General features: G+C 27.3%; 1 protein-coding gene and 1 long non-coding RNA gene across 10 annotated transcripts in view; both read right to left on the reverse strand.

Annotated features, from left to right (window-relative positions):
* Positions 1 to 14,041, reverse strand: part of LOC126907638 (uncharacterized) — a 180,856-nt gene that overhangs the window by 23,285 nt on the left and 143,530 nt on the right. For 6 of the 9 annotated variants that reach the window (XM_050689130.1, XM_050689090.1, XM_050689139.1 and 3 more), the window contains exon 4: positions 11,405 to 11,988. The exons of 1 other annotated variant lie outside the window; for it this stretch is intronic. In XM_050689130.1, the coding sequence (XP_050545087.1) occupies positions 11,588 to 11,988 (401 nt within the window). In that variant the 3' untranslated portion in view covers positions 11,405 to 11,587. Of the gene's footprint in view, positions 1 to 5,453; positions 5,873 to 11,397; positions 11,989 to 14,041 lie in introns of those variants that run through there. 2 more of the 9 variants (XM_050689111.1, XM_050689099.1) reach the window with 2 other exon arrangements.
* LOC126907839 (uncharacterized) lies at positions 8,849 to 11,224 on the reverse strand. Its single transcript, XR_007704631.1, has 3 exons — positions 11,173 to 11,224; positions 11,053 to 11,107; positions 8,849 to 9,291 (listed from the first exon to the last, which is right to left on the reverse strand). It is a non-coding gene; the product is annotated as an uncharacterized LOC126907839 (long non-coding RNA).

A 14,041-nucleotide genomic window follows, 5' to 3' on the forward strand; every position in this document is an offset into this window, starting at 1 on the left:
TTCCTAGCTCAAAAATAGCTTTCACGTGGGTTTGAATTATTAACTTATTATTGTCATATCTCTCTTTTAACATTATCCACGCGATTTCATAATTATTCGCTATTGTTTCTAAACTTTTAATAATATTTGCTGCCTCTCCTGATAAAGATGAGCGCAAATAGCAAAATTTCTGAATATCCGATAAATTCGCATTAACATGTATAAGTTTAGAAAATAAATCATAAAAAGGTTTCCATTCACTGTATTCTCCAGTAAATACTGGAATACTTATAGGAGCTAACTTAACGTGAGAAATAAATTTATTTGTTTGACAATAAGAACTTTGCTGACAACTATATTGATTTTCTTTGATATCTCTATTTTCGACCTTTGACGAACTTACTCTACCAATGAATTTATTTGCTTTGGCTAATGTTCTAAAAAATAATTCTGCACATTCCTCTCTATATATATCTTGTTCCTCCATGTTTACCTCTTCTTCAAGCTCTATAGCTCCTTGAATAACTTCGAACTCTGACCAAACCGCCTCTATTTTTTCTATCCGAAATGGTATTTGCTCTATTGGGACTTTTCCGCTACTCAAATATTTTTCGAATTTTATTAAAGACGTTTTTAATTGTCCTCTGCGCTGCGCAAGATTAATGCTCGTTTCCCTCATGTCGAAGGTAAGTGAGAACGCGTTGTGAAATTTAATACTATTAACAGCTGATATAAAGTACTCAAAAAAAAATGCAAAATTTTATTGGCCACAGCGGATTTGAACCTCGTATCCTAGGCATGTAAAACACAAGTGTTACCGACTCGGCAACTGTTCATTGCTTTCGTGACATGAAAAAATTAGCTATTTAAGCTAACTCAAATTTAAAAATTACTTTTTCGACTTTAAAAAAGTTAAAAAAATTTAATAAGTTTAATTTCATATGTCTTATGAACTTTATTCTATGTCAATTAAATTATATAATATTCATGAAAGTCAATATATTCTCCTAATAAGATATTTAAAAATAAAATAAAATACAAAATTTAGAATTTTAATAGAAAAATAGCGTTTTTATAACTACGGCAACCGTTTACATGCAAAAGATAAAGTGTCGGGACAACATTTTTTTTTTCATTTTATAGTACATAAAATAAACTTTAATTTGATATATGTTTAAAGGACGCAGTATTTCCGGAACATTTTCAAAAATTAAGTTGAAAAAGTTAGTTTTTGTCAAAAAGTTGCTATTTTAAATCCTTCTTGTGAGCAGAATAAGTGTTAAATTTTCAAAAAAAAAATGATATCAAACAAAAGGAAATTTTCTAAGGTTTCAATATAAAAAAATATTATTTTGATTTGTTAATATTTGAAAAAGTTATGGCAGTTTTAAGTACAAAAAATATTCTTATAGATTTTTATCGCAAATATTACATTTTTTTTTAAATTTTGACAGCAATTTACACATAGTAGATAAGGTGTCGGGACAAATTTTTTTTTAGCTTCGATGCGAAGCTGAGAAGGTATTGGTTTTACTAAGATGTGTTTTTTTTTTTTTTTTTTGTCTGTTACCACTTTTTCTCAGCTCTCACCGAACGGATTTCTTTCAACGATACGTCAAAAGATCACAAATCGTATCTAGTCGAAGACATTACCCTCAAAAATTGAAAAAAATTCCCTCGTTCCCCGTAAATGGGGGAAACCTCCAAAAAAATTACGAATTTAAAAATCGCTAATTTTCGAAATTTTTTCAATTTTTTTTACTTAAAAGTGCCATAACTTTTTCAAAAATGAACGTATCAATATAATTCTTTTTTATATAGATGCATAATATCATTACCTTTCATTTGGTATATTTTTTTTGTAAATTTGACCCTTTATCTGCCCATAAAGGGGGAATTGAAATGACAACTTTTTCAAAAAAAATTAACTTTTTCAACTTAACTTTTGAAAATGTTCCGGAAGGTCTGACACTTTTATATATATCTTAAATTAAAGCTAATGTAATATACTTTATTATGAAAAAAAAAAATTTCGGACTTTATTTTATCTTCATGGTGAAAATGGCTACCGAATGCTATTTTTGTGTGAAAATTTTCGATTTTGTATTTTCCATTTTTAACTTTATTATGCTATAACTTTTTGAAAAATGTATGAATCATTACAATTTTTTTATGAGAAGTAGTATTTATATAGATCTTTCATTCGACATACTGTTTTTTTAAATCGGACCATTTCCCTAAATACAGGGGGGATTCAAAACATAAAAATGCATATAGAAAGTAGAACTTTTTCAACGTAACTTTTGAAAGTGTTCCGGAAGGTCTGACACTTTTATATATATCTTAAATTAAAGCTAATGTAATATACTTTATTATGGTAAAAAAAAATTTCGGACTTTATTTTATCTTCATGGTGAAAACAGACATTAAACTTAATAAAAAAAATACGATTTTTGTAAAAAAATTCTTTTTTATATTTTTAACTTTATAATGCTATAACTTCTCGAAAGATGTATGGATCAATATAATTCTTTTTTTTGTAGATGCATGATGTCTTTACCTATCATTTGGTATATATTTTTTTTATATCTGACCCTTTACCTGCCCACAGGGGGGGATTTAAAATGACCACTTTTTTACAAAAAATTTACTTTTTCAACTTAAATTTTGAAAGTGTTCCGGAAAGTCTGACACTTTTATATATCTTAAATTATAGCTAATGTAATTTACTTTATTATGCGAAAAAAAAAATATATTTTATTTATCTTATAATATACTTTATTTTATCTTCACGGTGAAAATGGCTACCAAATGCTATTATTATGTGAAGATGCTCGATTTTATTTTTTACATTTTTGACTTTATAATGCTATGACATATTTAAAAGTGTATGGATCAACATTATTTTTTTATAAGAAATAATATTTTTTAATAATCCCGTTTTCATTTTACATACTTTATCTTAATAAGGATATTAATAATGAACTAGCAGATCATGTAGCTTTTGGAATAGTCCACCAATTTTTTAAAATTAAACAGTATCTAAAGATTTGCATCGAAGCGTTTTTTTTTTATAGTGATTTTAATCACTGTCAGATATCATCTATACTTGTCCCATCTATGCCTCGTCCACACTGTGCCGCGACCCCATTGTGCTGAGTTTTTTTTTCAAATTAAAGTATATTACATTAGCTTTAATTTAAGATATATATAAAAGTGCCAGAGTTTTCGTAACAGTATCATAAGTTAAGTTAAAAAAGTTAATTTTTTGTGAAAAAATTGTCATTTTGAGTCCCTCCCTGTAGGCAAATTAATAAAAAAATTACAAGAAATGATTTTTAAATATAGACAGTTAATGTTGAATTAGTGATGCATAAAATATTCGCGAATGTCTTGTATAATTCTAATATAAAAAACGGTAGCACAGTGTGGACGAGGCAACACTATCATTAGAAACGCTTCGATGCAAATCTGTAGATATTGTTTAATTTTAAGAGATTGATAGATTATTTCAAAAGCAACCATAACTCTATATTATTCCCATAATTTTATCCCGATTTATAATTATAATATGTGAATACATAATAATTATAGCAATTAAATTTAGTATGAAATTGATATTCAATAATATTGTAATTTTTACGGAGATATTATAAAAATAAAAAGGAGTTATTATTCATATACTTTTAACGCGTACAAAAATTTAAAGGGATTGATTCAATACTTTCTAATAAAAAAATTTTGTTACTTATGAATAAATACACTAGACTACAAGGAACTTTCATCAAGAAACAAAAATATACTCTTCTAAATCAACTTTTCGCGATGTTTTCATATGTGCCATTAAACTTTTTCTATTACTTCTAAATTTTAATATTATTACCTGTTATTAAAAGTATTTACATATAAATAAAAAATAACTTAGAACAAAATAAAATTGTTTTAAATTAATACTTATTTTGATTATTAATATGTTTAAAAAAGAAAAATGACATATTTAAACTTACAAAGTAAAATTATTTAATTTTGTAGTTGAAACCTATCATAACAAATTATCATATCAAACTTGATTCGTCAATAAATACTTTGAAAACATTAGAAATTAATGATTTTAATTGTCTGTATAGAAAACATGAGACAAGTAACTGTTTATTTGATAGATTAGAATTTGTTTTCAATTTTAGAGGGTAGTATCTTCAACTAATTGAAATCATTTGACGTATTGTTGAAAAATGTAGGTTAAGTTAGAGCAGAGAAAATAAATGATGATCACAAAAAAATACCTTCTTAGATTTGCATCGAAGCTAAAACCTAAAATATAGTCAAATAATTTTAATATGAAGAAGAAATTTCTTCTCGCAAGGGGCGACTACAATGATGGGATCCTTGATTTTAATTGAAACTATTGAATCTAAATGAGATAAAAATCAAACGAGTTGAAAATTTATTCTAACTTAAAAATAATTAATAAAAAATTGCAAAAAATTCCTTGCCAGAGGCGGGTTGAAACCTTGTACTTCAAGCGCGTAAAACACACGTTTAACCGACTCGGCAACCGTACGCCGTAATCGTTGGCTGAAAAAATTGGCTATTTAAGCTAGTTCAAATTTCAAAATTATTTTTCTTGACTTCAAAAAGTATAAAAATTTAATTAAGTTTAACTTTCTATAAAATATTTATGAATATCATACTCCCCTTGTCATGTATTTTAAAATAAAATAAAATACAAATCCCAGAATTTATACACAAAAATAGCAAATTTTATAATATGGTAGTCATTTTCACCATGAAGACAAATCCAGAGGTCAAATTTTTTTTTTCAAATTAAAGTATATTACATAAGCTTTAATTTAAGTTATATATAAAAGTGTCAGTATTTCTGGAACACTTTCAAAAACTAAATCTAAAATGTCCTAGTTTCTATACGCATTTTAAAAGGTTTGCACCGTCCTGTATTTAGGGAAATGGCCCGATTTAAAAAAAAAGTATGTCGAATGAAAGAGGTATATATAAAGTATGTAAAAATTGTTTGGAGGATTTCCCCCGTTTACGAGGTACGAGGGAATTTTTTTCAAAATTTGAGGGTAATGTCTTCGACTAGATAAGATTTGTGATCTTTTGACGTATCATTGAAGGAAATCAGTTCGTTGAGAGCTGAGAAAAAGTGGTAACAGACACAAAATAAAAATATATATAAAAAATAAAAAAAAACACATCATAGTAAAAATAATACCTTCTAGAATCAAAGCTAAAATTAAAATATAATAAAAAGTTTCAAACATATTCAAATTCAAGTTTATAATCGTATATACTAGTATTTTGTAATTCAATAGAAAACTTAAAATGTTGATATAATACAATAGATTTTGTTATTATTTCCAAAATAACTTTCTCAATTACACGTCGAAATTCAAGTTAATTCATTTTAAAAATAATGTCATAATAACCAACTTATATGAATAAAACTAAAATAGTTATGTTTCAACAAAAAATTAATTAAGACATTTATTTAAGATAGCATAGTTGAATATACTTATATATTTATTTTGAAAAGCTACATAAATGGTTCCTATGCTCCAAGGGCAATTATTTTCATGTGCAAATTTTATGCAATCAAATTGACCATTTGCAGCAGCAAGTCTTGTTGTCCCTTCGTCCCACACACATCCATTAAAATAACTATATTTTAGGCAGTCTAAATGACCATTTGCAGCAGCTCCACTCATTGTCCCTTCATCCCATTTACATCCATTTCTATGTGCATACTTCAAACAGTCAATATGACCACTAGCAGCAGCTTCCCTTGTTGTGCCTTCGTCCCATTCACAACCATTTTCATGGGCATATTTAATGCAGTCTAAATGTCCATTCGCTGCAGCCAATCTCATTGTACCTTCAACCCAATCACATCCATGTGTACGGGCGTATTTCAGACAATCTAAATTACCATGCACAGCTGCTGCAGCTAACGTATGTTTATCCCAATTACATCCTTTTTCGTGAGCATATATTAAGCAGTCTAAACCGCCACTCGCTGCAGCAGCTCTAGTTGTAGATTCATCCCACGGACACCCATTTTCATGAGCATATTTTAAACACTCTAACTTATTGTTTTGTGCAGCCGCTCTTATCGTAGTTTTATTCCAAAAACATCCGTTTTCATGAGCAAACATTAAACATATTAAATTACCATTAGAAGCAGCTGCTTCTGTTGTGTTTTCATCCCAAGGATATCCATTTTCATGAGCATATTTTAAACAATCGATTTTACCATTAGAAGCAGCCACTTCTGTCGTCCATTCATACATTGGACATCCATTTTCATGAACATATTTTAAACAATCTAATGCACCACTAGAAGCAGCTGCTCCTATTGTGTTTGCATTCCAAGGACATTTATTTTCATGGGCATATTTTAAACATTCTAATCTACCATAATAAGCAGCCACTCCTGTTGTGACTTCATCCCACGGACATTTATTTTCATGAGCATACTTTAAACATTCTAATTTACCATTAGAAGCAGCTGCTTCTGATATGCTTTCATTCCACGGACATCCATTTTCATGAGCATATTTTAAACATTCTAATTCTCCATTTGAAGCAGCCACTCTTGTTATTCTAATATCCCATGGACATTTATTTTCATGAGCATATTTTAAACATTCTAATTCACCATTAGAAGCAGCTGCTTCTGTTGTGCTTTCATCCCACGGACATCCATTTTCATGGGCATATATTAAGCATTCTAATTTACCATAAAATGCTGCTAATTTTGTTGTGGTTTTATCCCACGGACATTTATTTTTATGGGCATATTTTAAGCATTCTAATTCACCACTACAAGCAGCTGATTTTGTTGTGTTTTCATCCCACGGACATCCATTTTCATGAGCATATTTTAAACAGTCTAATTCACCATAAAAAGCAGCTCCTTCTGTTGTGCTTTCATCCCACGGACATCGATTTTCATGTGCATATATTAAACAATCGATTTTACCATTAGAAGCAGCCTCTTCTGTTGTGCGTTCATCCCATGGACATCCATTTTCATGAGCATATTTTAAACATTCCAAATGACCATCCGTAACAGCTTCAATAGGTATATTCTCATCCCACGGACATTTATTTTCATGGGCATATTTTAAACATTCTAATTTACCATTAGAAGCAGCTGCTTTTGTTGTGCTTTTATCCCACGGACATCCATTTACATAAGCATATATTAAGCATTCCAAATTACCAAATTCTGCAGCTGCTTCTGTCGTGCTCTCATCCCACGGACATTCATTTATATGTAAATATTTTAAGATTTCTAAATATCCTTTAGTAGCAGCAGCCTTTGTTGTTTCTTCGTTCCATTCACATCCATTTTCATGAGCAAATATTAAAAATTCCAAGTTTCCATTTTCGGCAGCTACTGTAGCAATACTTTTTTCAGATTGGCACATTTCATTTTCATCTGAATATTGAATGGCTATATGAAAACAATTGTTTATTCTTTTATCAAAATGTTTATTCTTTAAATAAAAAAAATTTAACAATCTAGATTATTAATTAAGTATATCTAATTAATAAAAATATTTGAATTAATATATTCATTCATAAAGTTATAAATATTGTCATTAATTTTCTAAAAAGAAAAATAATCCTATACAAAGCCATGCTACAACCAATCTGGGCATTCGGAATTGTGATTTTAGGATTTGCTAATTCTTCGTCCATCTACGTAATATATTGTGTAATATACACACGATTTTATGATATATCAGTTAATAGTTACTTTTAAAATCACGTTTTCCGAGAAGAGATTTATAAATTATATTTGTCATCTTTTTTAATTATAATTATAGTTTTTTAACGCATTGTGTGAACTCTAATCTTACATGTAAAAAACTAAGTTAATATTTTTTAAAATGACAAAATGATTTGTGTAGTATTCATCTGACATACTTTCTATGTTTTTTGCTTATTTATAAATAACAGTATTATTGTAAGAATGAGACAATGATGATTTTAAGGAAACAAAGTATTATAAAAAGACAGAGCAAACCCTTACTCTGACCTGTTCTTATCGTGCAATAGACAGTATAAACGAACATTGTAATTTTCATTGTTGAATTTTTTACGTATTAAAATTGTTAACTAAATCGAATTGTGTCATTATATTTATGAGTTATTAATTAATAACATTACTTAAGATATTTTAAGAACTAAGAAAAATTATGAAATCTATGAGAGCCAATATTTATATTATTTTACGTCCTATTAATGACACCCCCAATTTAAATAACTTTACCAACTTCCCTTTATTTTATTACATTTTGAGTTACGATAGTATAGTATTTTACAGTATCTCATTATAAATACAATTTATACTAAAATATTTTATAATAATAATATTATAACTAAATTAATTAAATTATTCAATAATAAATCTGAATTAATAATTTATTTATGTACATTTTTATAAAAATAATAATGATTATAAAATAATAGCAAATTTTATAAATTATATAAATCGCTATTAAATAATTTTTATCGATATTATTTCACACACAATTGACGTCACTTTTCTTTAAATACATATTTAGGATCAAAAAAATAAACTAATAACAATTTGTCATCTTAAGAAACACTTGTAAATTGACTTTTGTTAACTTTTACTCAAACATATTTTTATTTATAAAAAACAATATTTACAATGTTATAATAACTTTATAAAGTTTTAACGTAATATTATAACTCGCTAACTGCCTGTTTTAAATTTATATTTTTAGATGACGTTAAAGTAGATTTATTGAAATAAATTTTACTTAAATATTACGAATAAAAATATATTTGAATAAATTAAATTATTTTTATTCAAATAAAAATACGTATTTAAGTCAAAAGATTTATTGTGTGTTTCGCAAACACCAATTAAAATGAAAATTGAAATTGTATAGTAATAACTAGTATTCGTCAACAGTATATTTTTGCATAACAATATTTTACTGAAGTTTGCAATATTATATCGCAATATTAAAGTAAAAATATTTTAAACAATCTAATGCACCACTAGAAAGAGCTGCTCCTGTTGTGTTTCCATTCCAAAGACATCTATTTTCATGGGCATATTTTAAACACTCTAACTTAAAGTTTTGTGCAGCCGCTCTTATCGTAGTTTTATTCCAAAAGCATCCATTTTTCACGAGCATACATTAAACGGGACACGAGGGAATTTTTTTCAAACTTTGAGAGTAATGTCTTCGACTAGATACGATTCGTGATCTTTTGACATATTTTTTATTAAAATCGGTCCAGCGAGAGCTGAGATTGAGCGTTCATAAACACAAAAAAAAACACATCATAGTAAAATTAATACCTTCTCAGCTTCTCATCGAAGCTAAAATATATAAATAATAGCTATATCTCGTAACTATATACAAATGTTTTTAAATTACTTTTAGTATGAATAAATGGGTGTTTTTTCGTTACAAGACTATTATTATATATTGATTATTTTAAATGGATGAAATTGTTCTTTAATGAATAATATGTTGTTATAATAATAATAATAATGAGTTATGTGGTAGTCACCCTGATTGCCGTGATGTGATCAGGTGACCGTCTATGCTTAGTTAATAGTATTGCCTATGTGGCGATTAGCGGTAGATGTTTGTTAGAGTTTTAAAGTAATTTTATAAATATCTTGTAATTATGAATAAAGTATAAGGTGTTTATAATCGAGTTTAGTTATTTGATGCGCTAAAACTAAGTTAATAATTTCAGTGTTTTTTTGGTTACGTATCTTTATATTTGATAAAGGGAAAATTTGTTCAATTTTTGAGGATAATATCTTTAACTAGATACTGGTTATAACTATTTGACGTATTATTCATAAAACTAAATCAGAAAAGGACTGAGAAATATGAATGACAGACTTAAAAAAAATCTACCTAGTATAATAACTTTAATATGAATCAAAATTTCCTTCTCACAATATAATTCTACAGTGATAGTATCCTTAATATTCGTTAAAGTTATTCAATCTAAATGAGATAAAAATAAAAAGAGGTTTAAATTTTTTTTCAACTCAAATAAAATAAAAGAAAAAAATGCTTAAGTTGTTATAATGACGGGATGTATTCGAAACAGGCACACCGAGTGTGATAGACTGTAGTGATATGGTTGCGACAACCGTAGATAACATTTTATAATATTGATATTAAACATTTAATGATATTGAATTATTTTGGAGGGGACTCTGTTACCTTTTTTTTATGATTTTGAAAAATGTATAAAATTAAAATAAGAATTTGAATTAATAAGTAATATGTTTTTTTAACTGTTTTCTATTTTGAATCACCCCTATAGAAGGGTAAAGAGTAGGAATATTATACCTATTTTATTTATTAAAAAAATTACTTATTTAACAAAAAGTTTAAAAAAGACGTAATTCATCTATATTAATAATTAACATTTTTTTACATTAAAAGGCAACAAGAAAATTTTTTTCAATTTTAAAGTATATCACTTCTAAGTCTTCAATTAGATACAATTTGTGGTTATTATAAGTATCATTGAAAGAAATCGGTCCATTAAGAGCTAAGAAAGAGAATAGACGGACACAAAGAAAAAACACATCGTATAAAATTAATATCTCCTAAGTTTCGAATTCGAAACTAATAAACATAAATTGCGGTAATATTGCATTAAGTAAGAAAAGGAGATAGTAAAATGTTTTAAATAAAAAAAAAAATTTTTTTTATCGCTTTAATAATGAAACATCGATAAAAATAAAATTTGAACGAACAAACACAAAAATATACTTCATAATAAAATTAAATAAATTGACAAACTAAGATAACATGATTAAATAAATTATAATAATTAATGATTGACATCAATTAATAGTTTTCTCAATTTATTTTATAATTTGTTTCTAAATCTTTCATAATTTAAAACTATAGAAGAACTTCGTAAATTTTACCTACAAATATTGAAACTATAGAAAATCAAAATTGTATAGACTAAGGTATAAAAAAAATACATATAAAAATTGTATAAATAATGTAAAATAAGTTTTACCTTCATTGAAAATCACACAAGTTATTATCAACAAAAGCGATATCAATATCCAAAACTAGAATATAATATTATAATTTTTAGGGTTTCAATTGATAACCTCAGATAATGTTTATTACTCACCTTCATTTTTATTCTTAATGATCAGTGTTAAATTTTGAATAGCTATTAGCAATTTTTTAATTGCATGAATATATGCACTTATATAAAAGAAACTACTAACGTAATTTATTCCTACTTCTATATTTTTAAATATAAAAATAGTACTTAAAGTAAATATTAAAGTATATAAAATAACTATTTTTAGTCAAACTATGCATATACGTGTAAGAAACAATAGTCATATAACTTGGATGAACACTTGATATAATAAAAAATACAAATTATTATTACAAATACAATTTTATATTTATATTTTATCATTAAAAGCAATACCTTCTAAGATACACATCAAAATTCAAGTGAATTTATTTTTAAAATAATGACATAATAACTTAATTAAATTAAAAAAAAAAAATAATTATATTTCAACAGAAAATTAATTGAGGCAGCCATTTTCGGTAGCATAGTTTATTATACTTATATAACCTTTTTGAGTAGCTTCATAAATAGTATTTCTACTCCATGGACAATAATTTTCATGGGCAAATTTTATGCATTTAAATTGACCATTTACAGCAGCAAGTCTTGTTGTCCCTTCGTCCCACACACATCCATTAAAATAACTATATTTTAGGCAGACTAAATGACCATTTGCAGCAGCTCCACTCATTGTCCCTTCATCCCATTTACATCCATTTCTATGTGCATACTTCAAACAGTCAATATGACCACTAGCAGCAGCTTCCCTTGTTGTGCCTTCGTCCCATTCACAACCATTTTCATGGGCATATTTAATGCAGTCTAAATGTCCATTCGCTGCAGCCAATCTCATTGTACCTTCAACCCAATCACATCCATGAGTACGGGCGTATTTTAAACAATCTAAATTACCATGCACAGCTGCTGCAGCTAACGTATGTTTATCCCAATTACATCCTTTTTCGTGAGCATATATTAAGCAGTCTATACCGCCACTCGCTGCAGCAGCTCTAGTTGTAGATTCATCCCACGGACACCCATTTTCATGAGCATATTTTAAACACTCTAACTTATTGTTTTGTGCAGCCGCTCTTATCGTAGTTTTATTCCAAAAACATCCGTTTTCATGAGCAAACATTAAACATATTAAATTACCATTAGAAGCAGCTGCTTCTGTTGTGATTTCATCCCAAGGACATCTATTTTTATGTAAATATTTTAAAATTTCTAGATTACCATTTAAAGAAGCCATATTAATCGCATCTTTATTCAATTCACATGCGTCTTTATTCATATTTTCGTGAATATATTTTAACATTTCTAGATGACCTTTTTCAATAGCATTTAATACAAAATAGTTTTGATCCCACTGAGTTGTGTCTTCATTCCACGGGCATCCATTTTCATGAGCATATTTTAAACATTCAAAATTACCATTCATAGCAGCTTCCAGAGTCGTATATTCATTCCATTTACAGCCATTTCCATGGGCATATTTTAAGCATTCCAAATGACCATTTTGTGCAGCTACTTCTGTGGTCCTTTCATCCCATGGACATTTATTTTCGTGAGCATATTTTAGACATTCTAATTTACCATATATAGCAGCTGCTTCTGGTGTCCTTTTATTCCAAGGACATTTATGTTCATGGGCATATTTTAAACATTCTAATCTACCATATAAAGCAGCTGCTCTTGTTGTCCTTTCATCCCACGGACATCCATTTTCATGAGCATACTTTAAACAATCTAATTTATCATTAGAGGCAGCTGCTTCTGTTGTACTTTCATTCCAAGGACATTCATTTTTATGTAAATATTTAAAAATTTCTAGATTACCATTTAAAGCAGCAATAGTAGTAGCGTCTTTAATTAATTCACATAAATTTTCGTGGGCATATTTTAATATTTCTAGATTACCTGTTTGAATAGCAATGAATACAATATTGAATTGATTCCATTTACAGCCATTTTCATGAGCATACTTTAAACAATCTAATTTACCATTAGAAGCAGCTGCTTTTGTTGTGCTTTCATCCCACGGACATTTGTTTTCATGAGCATATTTTAAACATTCTAATTTACCATTAGAAGCAGCTGCTTTTGTTGTTCTTTTATCCCACGGACATCCATTTATATGGGCATATTTTAAGCATTCCAAATTACCATATTGTGCAGCTGCTTCGGCCGTGCTTTCATCCCACGGACATTCATTTATATGAGCATATTTTAAGCATTCCAAATTACCATATTGTGCAGCTGCTTCGGTCGTGCTTTCATCCCACGGACATTCATTTTTATGTAAATATTTTAAGATTTCTAAATGTCCGTTAACAGCTGCAGCCTTTGTATTTTTTGTGTTCCATTTATATCCTTTTTCATGAGCTTTTATTAATAATTCCAAAATTCCATTTTCAACAGCTTTTCTTTTGGTACCTTTATTATATTGGTATATTTCATCGTTACCTGAATATTGAATCGTTAAAAAAAAATTTAATAGTCAATATTATTAAATAAGTATACCTAATTAAGTAAAAGGTAGTTCAATTAAAAATTTCATTCATAAAGTTATAAAATTAAAATTATTATATATGTTAAACTCCAATATTATTCATTTTATTCTTACGCAAAATTTAGTCAAGCCCACATTTTTTTAATAATAATAAACATGTTTTTTTCGATATATTAAAATTTATTTATGCTATTAAAAAAAAAAAACCCAGCACAGTAGGGTCNAAATAGATATCATTAAATAGAAAAAAATGAAATTGGTAGAGTATTTCAAAAACAACAATAACACTTATTTCCTTAATTTTACCCCGATTTATAATTATAATATATGAATACATAATAATTACAGTAATTAAATTGAGTATGAAAGTGGTATTCAATAATATAATATTGTAATTTT

This window comes from Daktulosphaira vitifoliae, unplaced genomic scaffold (assembly GCF_025091365.1).
Source record: "Daktulosphaira vitifoliae isolate Bord-2020 unplaced genomic scaffold, ASM2509136v1 Scaffold_1, whole genome shotgun sequence".
Taxonomy (NCBI): Eukaryota; Metazoa; Arthropoda; class Insecta; order Hemiptera; family Phylloxeridae; genus Daktulosphaira; species Daktulosphaira vitifoliae.